Here is a 12,906-nt window from a genome sequence, read left to right on the forward strand (position 1 = left end):
GAAGGAAGCTATTCGAATCCAAAGCTTCCAGGAACCCAAGAGAGCTCGAAGCTGCAACGAAGCTTAAGATGGCGGCGCAAAGATGCCCAAGGAGCAGACAACGTGGAAGAGGAGAAGCAAAGAGAAATGGACGAGGGAAAAAGAGGCAAGAAATCGCTCAGGCTCTCCGACGCCCAAATTACAATGCAGATCCCAACTGACAGACGGAGAGGAAGAGACAGAAGAGAAGAGAGGGAGAGCGGATGAGGGAGATGATGGAGCTTTACTCTTTACTCTGTGGATGGAGAATTATTTGGTCTACAGCTAAAGATCACAAGTCCATAGGCGAAAGACGGGAACGCTATACCGTTTTTGGACATCCAAGAGGGTGACAGGCGGAGCAACGGAAAGTACCGTGAAGATCAGGGCACGGATGCTGAAGGACAGCATCTCATTGTCCTCTCCTTCTGGCCATGAGTTTGGTCTTCCAGGAGCCGTGGGCCTGATCAGAAGAAGCAGTCGGGTCTTACTGTCGCTCTCCAGTGCTGGCACGGGATTGCTGGCTCCGTCATACATGCGGTCTGCCAGTCAAATGGCTCCTGCAAAACCTCCCTACGACCCCATTGTCAGTGTTGAGGGCATGTATAAGGGCTCTGTGAGTGAAAATAGTCTCACAGCTCGTTACAGATGATAACTGACGTAGACATTCATAGCTTACACGGCTTGGATATTTCTTCAAAGACCCAAAACACTATGGCGGAGCGACCCTGGCAGTATTGAGGGAATCAGCAAAACGTTACGATGATGCGTTGGATGACTGCCTGATACAGATCGTATGTGAGACGACAGAAGATTTTGGAGGGTTGTGCTGATCAGAAGTCTACAGCTAGATGCAAAATGGCTGCTGGAGCATCAGCTGGCACAGAACCGTGCCCGTCGAGTTCGTGAGGCAGCTGAGACTGAGATAGCATCAAACAAGAGAAAGTTAGAAAGCACTCCAGATGAAGGATCTACATACAATCATGCACCGGACAGGGGGGACAACCCTGCTAAGAGAATCAAGGTTCAACACAGTCCGCATGATATGGCATTGCCGGGACCTGAACAGAATGGTGAAGATTCTACAAAGGGCATGCATAATTCAAAGCATGCTGAGAATGCTGAGGGAGAGGCTTCCGCCGCAGCCAAACCAGATATCTTGACAGCCGAAGAGGATGGCCAAAAAGCTGGTCCGCCAGATAACAAGGAATCATCAGCAGGAGCAGCAGGCCAAGAAGAGAAGATTATTACGGCTACAGAACCTCCGCCAGACAAGCCTACTGCGCCACCACCAGAAGAAATGAGAGAGCAGAAGGAGCAGGCAGGTGAGGCAGTTCAGGCAGGTCGCACAGGAAACGATGAAGAGATGAATTTGGACTCCATGTTTGCAGATGTGAATACGGGCAATGACCAAAGCAATGACCTGAACTTCGGCTTAGACCTTAGCACAGCCAACCTGGTCGAGTCTAACCCTTTTGATTCCTCGACTCACGAAACCACCAATCTTGAGCTACTACCTGGCCTAGAATCTTACGCAAATGCTAGTAGCGACGACTTTAGTATGCTCAACCTTCCTTCCACCACGAGGCCGGATCCATCCAGTGTGCCGGGGCTGGGAACCGAGTTTGACCTTCCCGAAATCCCGGGAGACAGCAATTTCAATGATCTGTTTGCAGATGGCGATTTTGGAGGAGATGCTTCCCTGATGGACCTCGATCTGGAGAACGGCTTTTTCGACACTTAATGCTAGGAGACAGTGGCGTTGGAGGACGAGGAAGCAAAATTTGTGCTGGAGGTTAGCATGCATTTGGGGCTCAGCATGCACGTGGTGTTTATGTGGAGGAACAAGATGATACCCACATTTCAATAGAGCACAGGCCGTTCAGGAGAACAAGGATCCCAGCCGCTGGCTATCTGGGCGTTGGCATTTGTCAGTGGACCACTTTCGAACCGATGCCTGGTCGCTTTGTTAAACTCGGTCTCAATACAGCCTTGTCCAATCAATATGCCGCATCTCATCTCGGATCTGAGGCTTAGCAAAGTCGTTCCAGCGGATTAAGTTTTGCGGAAGAGCCTGATTCAGTTAAGTGGATTCCCTTTCCACATAGCGGATGCTTAGAGCGTCTTACTATATATGTACTTGACATGGTGACAATGTACAAGACATCTGAGCGCGGGCTGGTTTGTTTAGTTTTGAGACGAGATCGTCCTCTACACACACAAAGAGTATATTGGTACTGCTAAACCCAATTCAACTTCTCCGAGCTCTTCCCTAGCTGTCGAGCAGACGAATCATGAAGCAACAATTCTCCAAGATGCAGGGTCCAATGATTGACAACATGAAACGATCCTGTGGACGCTCGGCCCCATACCGGGGGCACGTGGAGGGGGAGGTAGAGAAGATCTGCAGCACGCCATTGTGCAGCGTAGTACAGATCTATATATTAGTAGCCACTATTTAACTGAAGTCTCCATCACTTAAGCCTGATCCAGCAGGTCACAGAATGTTCTTGCAGCGGAGGTTCCATTAGTTTCGGTACCGATCACCATCTACCACTACTACTTACTAGTTACTCGGATGGTGGCTAACGCTCTGATGAAACTCGCTATCAGTCTTCTAGCCTCCTTCTTTTTAGCTTCCAGAAGTCTGTGAATACTTCGCCGAATGCTCCCGAATGAAAGCCGATGTTCCCAGTTGCCCTAGCCCCGAGGTTGCTCCCGCTATATGTTTGAGCTGCTCCAGCACGCTTTCCTCTCATTTTACCCTATTAGAACTAATTCAGGAGACACGAGGAATGTAGCTGTATTTTCTGACATACAAGAGTACTATCCAGAAGACAGCAAGAGCTACATCGTTGGCCAAACCCGTACTGACATGCATGGTGATACAGTCCTCGCAGCTGTGGGTGCAGGTTGAAGCGATTTCTTTCACTAACCATGTCTTCCTCTGCCGGACACATCGAATATCTCCCAAGGAGGTCTTCACGACCTAAAAGTGGACACAATAACAGCATTGAGCCAGACGCAGAGTTGACCGAGTTCCTGGTTCCTGCACCGACCTCTCAATCGGGTTTCCTGAGGGCTCCCTTCGAGGCCAAAGCACAGGATGCCAGCCAGCACACACGATTCAGCAAGTACAGTAACATAGAGCTGCCGGAAGTGGTTGCTCCAAAGCCTGCATCAACACACCGAGCGGAAAGGCAACGAAGTCTAACGGCTGAGCAATTGAAAACAAGAGAAAGTAACAAGTGCTTTGTTCCGGACAACGCATCTCCACAGTCGCAAAGTGAGATCGTTCAGAAGGATCGTCAAGCTCAGTCGCAATTGCGATCGATGCTTGCCTCGCCGGCAACCAAATTATACACCGTCGCGCATCTGATCCTTTTCTCCATCTTGGGGACACTTGCCCGACTTGGTATGGAGGCTATGACTTTTTATCCGTCCGCACCTGTCACTTCTTCAGTCTTGTGGCCCAATTTCGCCGGATCTCTAGTACTGGGATTTCTCAACCAAGACCAACACATCTTCCGTGAAGAATGGGGAAGCTTCTCATCTCCGGAAGACTGGTCTTTCCACCCGAGTAACCTCGAACCCAACGATACCGATGCACTTCAGAACGTAATGCAAAGTCATAACAATGTTAAGAAGAGCATTCCTCTCTACATAGGTCTGGCTACCGGGTTCTGCGGCTCCTTCACCTCTTTCTCATCCTTCATTTGCGATGCCTTTTTGGCTCTGAGCAATGGGCTGGCGCCGCCCTCGCTAGGCCCGCCGATACCATCGCGTAATAATGGCTACAGCGTCGAAGCCCTGCTAGCGATTCTCATCTTGCACATTGCCGTTTCGATTTCTGGCCTCAAACTAGGTGCACACCTCGCCATGGCTGTAGACCCTATCATGCCAACGGCTCCCTTCAAAGCCGTTCGCAAATTCCTTGATCCAGCCATCGTATTCCTTGGCTTTGGGGCCTGGGTCGGCGCTGTGTTCCTCACTGTCTTCCCTCCCCGTCAAGCTTGGCGGGGTAGAGTCACTTATGCTCTGCTATTTGCACCGTTAGGGTGCCTTCTGCGGTTCTATACATCGAAGCAGCTCAATCCACGTGTGGTGGCATTTCCGCTTGGCACCTTTGCTGTGAACATGTTCGGCACCGTCATACTGGGGACATGTTTTGATTTGCAGCATTCCAGGGCTCTCGGGACAGACCTGATGAGCTGCTGGATCTTAGAAGGTGTGATGGACGGGTTTTGTGGATGCGCAACTACCGTAAGTACGTGGGTCGCTGAGTTGAACGGGTTGAAGAGGAGGCACAGCTACATCTATGGCTTTACGAGCGTCACTGTCGGATTGTCATTCTTGATAGTAATAATGGGAAGTCTGCAATGGTCGCAAGGATTTCAGCAGCCTCGTTGTACATAATCGATCTTTCCTCAGGATTATGTACTGGCTTCCTCAATGCGTGAGGTTGTCACAGAGTTTTCGTGGCTGCAGATTAAGTCTCCTAAACTTGCCCTCTACGCTGATGGGAGAAGCATGTACAGCATATAAATGTAAAGTATGTTCAGGATGCACTGTACCTGGATCCCATCATCATGCTGCATTGTGCACGCCAAGTACGTAAACGAGGATAGGTCCCTCCTCTAACGTAATAGTATTAAAATTATACCTGCACGTAGGTTAGGTCTAACTGTAAAATTGCTTAGCGTGCATAATAATGCAAAGCCACTAGTCGCTCAGAAACCAATTGAAGCCCATCGAAGTTTAACGCATATTGCCCAATGATATTGCCACACTATCGTCAACATACGCGACCCTTATCACACTGGTGTAGTCTTTGCTTGTTAGAATAATTGCTACTCCTCATTCACGGCAACCTAGCTACGTTACTAGTAGTCCATGTCTTTAGCTTCCACTTCTCCTGGTAAGCGGGCCTGGTGGCAACATCAAGCTTCGTGGTTCCGAATCTGGAAATTGGTCTCACTCTGGCAAATCGCCAGAGGAGGAGGGGGGGTTGCCAAGCGTTTCACTTACGATATGTGCTTGAACTTGATTGAAGCGAAGGGGAAAAGAACCTTTTTGCGGCTGGAACGGACGCTGTTTCAGCTTTCAAAAGTACTACGTAATGCCACGCTCGATGCTTAGCAGATACCTGCTGTCTCGGTAAGCGATCCACTCACCTGTTAAATTTCGATCTGGGGTTAGATAGTAACCTCTGTGCTTAGGGTTTAGCTTGAGTGGGCTTGGTGTTTCCTTTGTACTCGCTGCCGCCGAGAAGTGTCCGCTAGCGTGGGGAAGCTTTTCATAATCACTGACTTTTTCTAACATAACGCCCCGAATCTTAACAGCCATGAGTTATGAAATTCCCAATCAGGTTGGCGGAGACCTTTCGGCCAGCATGAGTATATTCAACAACTTTTCGGAGCCAGGAGGATACGAGGTAGGTGGTGAACATCCTGACACACGAATTTAACTTGTTGAAAATACACTGCTTGTTCGGCATTATGATCTTTCGGGTGTGGAGCCCACATGTTTCACATTCTACAGCACTTTGGAATTGCTGACACAATGTTGAGAACTCTTATTATGTCCAGAGGAAGAGCGCATCTTTCCTCCGTTTGGGTTTCAAAACTAGGGGTGGGTGGGACTTTTGCAACGGGAACTATCAGCGGGCCGTGGCTGGCTTCGGCGCTGTGATCACTTTTTTCGTATCGTTCGTGCTATCACCCTATCAGGTGTCTGCAATCATTTGGTTGGACACTAGAAGGCAGGGGGTGCTCTAAGCGCGACCCTTCAAGTTGGGGGTTTTCAGTTTTACACTGCACTATTTGTGGAGATTGTGGAGATGATGTTCACTGGTTCGATGTCGCCACATCCTTACGCTTTGACGCGTCAAGCAGGGCGTCCCGAACCCAGCCAACATGTTGGCAAGTTTTTCATGGCTAGAGGGTCAGTGTTACACAGTGCTTGGTCAATGCCAGAGCTGGCCCGCATTCCCGGCACGCATATCCAGTGATATACTTCGACCCCCACATTATCAATTCGTCTTCCCCTATTGCTGTGGTTCAGCGTCCAAAGAGTGCGATGGCTTCCTCTGGACCCCAAAAATCTGGAGATATCCTTCACCGTCAAAAGCCCCAGGTTTGACAATGCTAGACCCAGGCGCTTCAAGTACTCCTTTGATCGTCTGTTTTATGCTCCTACCAATGAGCGCTTATGCCCAGAGGAAGGCGTCCGGCAGGCGGAGGCAGGCGGAAGCAAAATGCTTCGCATTTTGCTCAGCCTGAGGTATCATCATTCCTGAACACGGAGCCCTTCCTGACCACTGATATACATATAGCCAACAACGACTTTAGAGAACTCGGACAATCAGCGTCGCACAAGAAGTTGGCATAAAGAACAGGCAGAAAGGCAGCAACAAGAAGGGATATCAGCAGCATCTAGACCGGTTCTACCGCCACGGAAACCATCTCACAAAGCTGAAGCCGACGTAGTGGTCAGTAACCACGCTAGCCGGCGCGGTCGTGGAAGGTAGATACAGAGAGGCAGGAAAGCCACCCAGACACAGAAGCCCATTCCTTCAAGGGTAACTGGCAAAAGGAAGCGACAGTCATCAGCAAAAGCTGGTAATTCAGTTCTAGATCGGATTACCATCGAGGAGCTATACCCAAAGACCGAAAGAGTAACATGTCTTCCTTCCCCGGTTTTGGTGATGTAAGTCTTACTTACCAGAGCAGAATCCGTCTGTCAACGAATGGTTGAGGCGAGTGCAAGCTTCTGTCTCAAGTGACCAAACCTGCTCTGAAAACGCAGAACCAAGAGCACTGAGCACTCTGCTGCGACAAATGCAATCGTCGAGTTCAGCTTCGATAACACCACGGGAATCCGTTGAAGGGGATTCTACTGTGAAAGGGGTAGGCAGGCCTAAAAAACTGGACTGGGATAAGCTACGAGCTCGACACGTGGATGACGATCCTTCTGACGATGTGCAGGTGCCTCATTTCGAAACACTTCTGCATTGGAAGCTTCCTAAACTCAAGGCAAAAGATGTTGAGGAATTGCAAGCCACATTCAGGAACTTTGCAGAATTGGCGGTCAAAGAGGTTGATTATCCTGACGTCGAAGCAGTGGCCAACGAGTTCGATAGGTGGAAGTCAAAAGTCAGTCTCGCCAAGATAACCCAAGAGCACTTCTCAAGCGACGTTACAAGGTGCACCTTTTCGAACGAAGCGATGCTCCAGAGGACTATTATGATCGAAATCATTGACCGTCATCAGCTTCACCACTTCCTCACCTTTGACAGTGAAGGCCAATGGAAGCAGCATTACTCGGACTGCTTAATCTCAACCGACTCGGACTTGGTCACCCTTCCAAAGCCCGATCTGAACGTGAGCTTCAAGCTGGACTCATTCGACAAATCGGCTCCCATCCCGGGCAACCTCAAGCAGTCGTTCCGTCCTGATAGCACAGGGCAAAAGTACGGACGCTGCTTCCCGTTCTTATTCTTCGAAGTCAAAAGGGCAACAGACAATCTTGAAGTTGCTTTGATGGCAAACCTCCATAGCGCCAGTCAGGCTCTTCTCAACATCTATGCATGGATGGTGAGAGCGCAACGTGCAGAAACCTTCTTCGAGAAAGTCCGCGTTTTCAGCTTTGTTTTCAACGCTCAAGCGCTCTCGGTCCGGATGCATCGTGCCACGCGTCACGAACACAATCTCCTCCAATATCACTTTGTGGAGCTTGTCGACTTCAACAAATACTCGAAAGATCAGGTGTGTTTGCTGGTAAGGAATATTCTGGAAAAATATGCCATCCAAGAACTTCATCCTGTTTTGAAGCCATCTTTTCATATCGTGACAGATGAAAAACGCAGATCGGTTGAGGATCGTCGGGCAACTTTTGTCAAGGCCAGTGCTGCCAATCGAGCACGAAGCCGAGGTATTTCCAACGCAACGGTTGAGCACTCCTCGTCCTTCGGGTTTTCTGGCTTATCGACATAGGGGGCAAGCGCGTGTCAATATCGTGTTAGCCATTTTGCAAGGGGAAAAAGAGCTACCAGGGAATTGTTGAGGTGGCTGTCCCAGTATAATGTTGATGTCATTGACTTGTCTTTGCACTGCGACTGAGTGCTGGTTTTTACTCGAGCCACCGAAAAGTGCGTTCCTTCCTACCTGGGTTTAGAATCTTGGCCTCTGTATCGTGAAGTCACCATGAGCTGGCGAAAAAAAGGAGTTTGGGCATTCGTATGTATCGTCGTAATGGTGATATAACGACGTTAACTTTCCTGTACGTAGTAGTTCAAGACCCTGCAGTAACTACCAAATTCGGTTTAGATTATCAACTTTAGAACGCACGTTTTGGCGGCTCGAGTATTCATCGAGTACTCATTCAATCACTCTATAATTCGTGATCTGCAAGGCCCAGTTACGAGCTGGGGGAGATAGCGATGAATCTTGGGGGGAAATGGAGGACAAAGAGATAATCCTATGATATCATGGAACTTTCCCTCATCGACTTTCACCGGATCATTACTACGTAAGTCAAGGAGCGCCAGCATAGTAGTGCCTGTAATAGTAGTGCCCAGCATAATAGATAATAGTAGTGCCCAGCGAACTTCAATTGTTACTGCAGTGCCATGGTACTAAACTAAGACAGGGCCCCCTGCGAGTCAATCAAGTCTCCTAATTGGGCTTAACGCGATTGCTCCCCTAAAGCATGTCTCAACTTGAAGCCCAACATGCAATTTCCCTGCTGTAACTTCTAGACCACCACGACGCACACTCCCTAAGACATTCTCCCTTCTGGCACGCGTTACTCTTTTCGTAGACCCATACCATTCTCTCTCTCTCGTTTATTCATCCTTATTCCTTTTTGCTGGTCGTACAGATCCTCTACAGTCTCAGCAAACCTCCCGACTGTTTGTTTACTTGGCGTTAACGCTCTAAGCGAGGGCCAGGGGGGGGTTCCAATGCTGCGCAAACAGGTTATCACAGTGTGACGAAAACATATCGCCTCGGATTCAAGCACACAATCATCGATCGTTCGAACCAGCTGTGATCTATCACGGTGTCTAAACATCGTATCGAAGTCCTTTCAAACCCTCCAGCGCATTTCTCCCCGGTTGCGAACCACCCTTCCCAAACCTCGCCTCACCATCACTTCTATTCCATACCATCAACATGCGCCTTCAACCTTCCTCCTCGACCTCAAACTCCCTCCTCCTACTCCTCCTCCCCATCCTCACCACCGCCTCCCCTCTCACAACCGGCATCAACGAACAATTCACCCAACCAACATCAACATCAACATCAACACCAACCCCCTCCGCATCACCCGCCCTCGACCCCTCCCGCTGGCGCCCCGTCTCCACACCCTCCTCCTCCCCTCCTCCACCTCCACACACACTCCTCAACTCGACCTCCGCGAAATCGTCAACCAACCCGCCGGCGCCCAACCGGCCCTGAACCCGACCCAGGTATCGCCCGTCACGACGCTGATGATCTGGCAGACCGTCGCCCCCGGCGCTCCCGCCCAACAAGTCCAGGTCGTCTACTCGCAAGCCTTCGCAGACGTCCCCGATCAATGGGAATTGCCGGTCGCCGGGTCGATCGGCTTGGGCACCATCAAGGGCACCGTGGGCGTGGTCAAGACCAACAACAAAGTGAGGAGGGGCATCGTGGCCTGGCCGACTGCCGTGCCGCAGGCGCCGGGGGAGGGGACGTTTCTGAAGGTCGAGAAGGTCGAGGAGAGGGATGCCGCGGCGTTTGTGATTTTGCCGCCGGGGAATAACGACGGCGGCGTCGTTGTCCGCGAGGAGCAGAGCGGGCTGGAGAAGCGGAAGGGGAAGGGTGGTACAGGGAGTAGTGGGTCTTCGAGCGCGGCGGGGAGGGTCATCCTCGGTGCTGGGCCGCCGACTTTGGCGCTCTTGATTGCGCTTGTGGCTTGCATGGTCATCTGAGAGCTCCAAGGCGAGTCGGGGCAGATGATGCACCCTTATTTAATCCACTTTACGCTGCTGCGGTAATCTTTCTGTCTCATCGGTTCAAGGTCGAGCGAGTGAGGTATTTCTCTAGATCATTGGTAGCTCTGGCGCTGTGTGCCGGCCCAATTGTACATTATTCTATCTTTCCATCGCCAGCATGCTAAGGATCGTGGGTATCAAAGTTAGTCTCTGCAATCGTCCTCCTAGTTCATGGCGTCCCCGCAGGTGGTATCATATCATAGCAACTGCAACCTCACCGTCATCATCAACAACAACAACTCGCTACGTTTTTGTGGTTGCATGGTCCTTTTGCCCCTGAAATGCCAACCTTCCGGTCTTCGCTACTGATCATCAGCATTATAATGAAGTAATAGCCCTTGATGCGCGTTTCGGCTCCAAACTCATTATTCATTCATAAATCCTGCCCCAGTCCGGCACCACGACGAATTTATTCCTCACCTGACTCAGCGCCCACGCCTTTTTTCCTCCATCGAAACCCCCGCTCACGGACTGATCACCTCCATCACCACCACCACCGCCACCACCGGCAGCAGAAGACGGCGAGGAAGAAGAGGCGAGGAGAACCACATCCTGCAGGAAATCCACCTCGGCGCCCCATTTCACCTCCAGATTTGTCGCTTCGTTCGTGTGGCCGCCGTGTCCCCATTCTAGGGTCACCTTGCCGGATTGGTGGACGTGGAGTTTACCGGCTAGACCGGCGGGGAGGGATGAGGGATTGCACGCCGTGAGGAGTGGAGGTCTTTCGGGTTCGGTAGCGCTGGTAGTGGTTAGAGGTGTCTTGGTATCTGCACCGTCCTCTTTCTTGACCTGGGGTTCTGCGGGGGCTGGAGCTGAGGCTGAGGCAGGAGCGTTGGGTTCGGTGAAGGTTGTGGTGGGTTCGGATTTGATTTCGGGCTGTTTTGGTGGTTGGGAGGGGTTGATGAGCATGGGCGTCAGGGGTGGGAATTGGAAGAGGTAGAGGCCGCCTTCTCTCGGATCACTCAGAGGTGCTGCTTCATGGGACTTTTCGTCGCCCTGATGATGCTCATGCGTCCCCGGGGCTAGTTCGTTTTTCAATCTTCGTAGGTCGGATGCGTACCTTGCCCTTTCTGCACGCTCTTCAATGGTCTCGAATTCAGGTTTAAGGCCTTTGGTACTGGACTTTCTTCGTCGCTTGGTGGGACTCTGTGATGGAAGGTTCGACTTGTCTGCAAGTGGAGGGGTTGTTTGCTCTGCTGTGACTGCGATGTTTTCGTCTTCTTCGTCCACATCCATTGTGTCTCCATGGTCCTTATCAGCTTTTTGGGGGTCTATCCCCTTCGCTTTTCTTCTGACCTTCGTGTATGCTTCATTCTCGGTGTCGTCTCTTACATGAGTATCTCTCACGGCTCGCACAGGTCTCAAACCCAGAGTTGGCTTTGGAGTCTTGTTGACCCGTCTCCTGCGCGAGAGCACGATGTCGTCATCTACTTCTTCGTCCCCGTCTGATGAAATGGAAATCCTGTCAATGTCCTCAATGTCGACGGGTTTGCCCTCTTGTCCTTCTACGTCTCCATCAGAGAAGTAGATTGCATCCTCTTTCTTGGCGGTAGTTTTGGCCTGTCTTCCAGACTTCTTCTGATTGGCAGATATTGGCTTCTCTTCGTTGCTGGCCACGGCTCTGGCTTTTCCGAGGCGTTCCCTCTCAAGTGAAACGCTTTCTCCACCTTCAGCTCCTTGGATCAACTCCTCGGTTCCGCTTACTGCATGAGCGTTCTTCGATTTAGAACTCGTAGCCCCAGCGCCTGAACCGAATACACTTGCTGTATTCTGAGTCTTGACTCTAGCGTCTCTTTGTGTAGAAGCTGTCCGTCTGGCCGCATCTTGCTGTGCCGGAGAAGCCTGTGGCTGTATCTGATTTGCCAGACGAAGTGCTTCAGCTTGTATAGCGGCCGCACGTTGTTCTGGGTTCTTGCGATTGATGCCTGCCTTGACCCTGAACCTATGGGTGGAAGCATTACTTGGGAGATCAGACATCTGGCAGAAAATAGGTTTGGAAAGCAAGCGATATGCTGGAGAGGAACTAGCGCTGATAGGAAGTAGGCCAAGCACAATACATCAAGCGCAGAACACTGATAAGAAAGCGTGTTCTCTGAGAGCTCTCAAATTATGTAGATGTGTCCCGAATACTGGACGGCATGACACTGAAAGTCGTCTCAGAAAAAGGATGGTACAGAGTAATGTCACTGCCAAGCAAGGAAATAACTAGTACGAGAGGAGGCATAAGTGGTTGTTAGCTTCAAGCTAAAAATTCTGTATTTTACACAGCCTTGACGGATTTGTACTTTACTGAACGATCTTAGTCGGTATGGTTCTCACAACAAAGCTAATCATCATGATTGGTGAGGGGTCAAGATTTTTAATAGTTCTGGAGGACGCCAGACCCTTGTATCAAAAACTAGTTATCATTAGCTCATGCTACAAGTGCCTACTACGTACGTAGTATGCCTCCTAGCGTAGTATATTCTTGGAGATTTCAAGCTAGAGCCGTCAAGAAGATTGTCGGAGATAAGAAGGAACCGAGTCACCAAGGCCGCTAGTAAGATGACATATTGGACGAGACGCTGCTGGTCATGCGCTCACCAGTTGTCGTCTCCTGTTCAGTGTTACCCGGCCCCGTTCTATTCAAATCAAGATGAGATGTGTGACAGCCGTACGGCAAAGTATTCTACGACTGAAGAACAACTTCAGAGTATCTGATATTCTCCCGTATCGGATCTGATAAGCATATACTATTCCCAAGTCCATTTCCTCTCATTCTGCGCCATTGCCCATCTTTTCCCATATCCACACAAAGGCATTGTTGCATGTCATTGATCTCGTTGCAGCGATACCACAAAGTTGCGTGAGGCATGGAAAATATTTTTGGAAAG

The 12,906-nt window shown here is 50.3% G+C and overlaps 3 protein-coding genes across 3 annotated transcripts; 2 read left to right on the top strand and 1 right to left on the bottom strand.

Annotated features, from left to right (window-relative positions):
• Positions 1-82: 82 nt before the first annotated feature.
• Positions 83-1,762, top strand: EPUS_00467 (uncharacterized protein; the record flags this gene model as incomplete). The annotated part of the gene is made up of 4 exons (XM_007804496.1): positions 83-276; positions 325-634; positions 693-812; positions 866-1,762. 4 exons carry the CDS (start codon positions 83-85, stop codon positions 1,760-1,762), a joined length of 1,521 nt encoding a protein of 506 aa, XP_007802687.1.
• A 1,193-nt stretch (positions 1,763-2,955) lies between these two features.
• EPUS_00468 (uncharacterized protein) lies at positions 2,956-9,970 on the top strand (the record flags this gene model as incomplete). The annotated part of the gene is made up of 3 exons (XM_007804497.1): positions 2,956-4,285; positions 6,826-7,784; positions 9,101-9,970. 3 exons carry the CDS (start codon positions 2,956-2,958, stop codon positions 9,968-9,970), a joined length of 3,159 nt encoding a protein of 1,052 aa, XP_007802688.1.
• Positions 9,971-10,402: 432 nt separating this feature from the next.
• On the bottom strand, positions 10,403-12,010 carry EPUS_00469 (uncharacterized protein; the record flags this gene model as incomplete). Its single annotated transcript, XM_007804498.1, has 1 exon — positions 10,403-12,010. The coding sequence occupies one exon, from the start codon at positions 12,008-12,010 to the stop codon at positions 10,403-10,405; it is 1,608 nt and encodes a 535-aa protein (XP_007802689.1).
• Between the last annotated feature and the right edge of the window lie 896 nt (positions 12,011-12,906).

This window comes from Endocarpon pusillum (genome assembly GCF_000464535.1).
Source record: "Endocarpon pusillum Z07020 unplaced genomic scaffold scaffold344, whole genome shotgun sequence".
In the NCBI taxonomy this organism is placed as follows: domain Eukaryota; kingdom Fungi; phylum Ascomycota; class Eurotiomycetes; order Verrucariales; family Verrucariaceae; genus Endocarpon; species Endocarpon pusillum.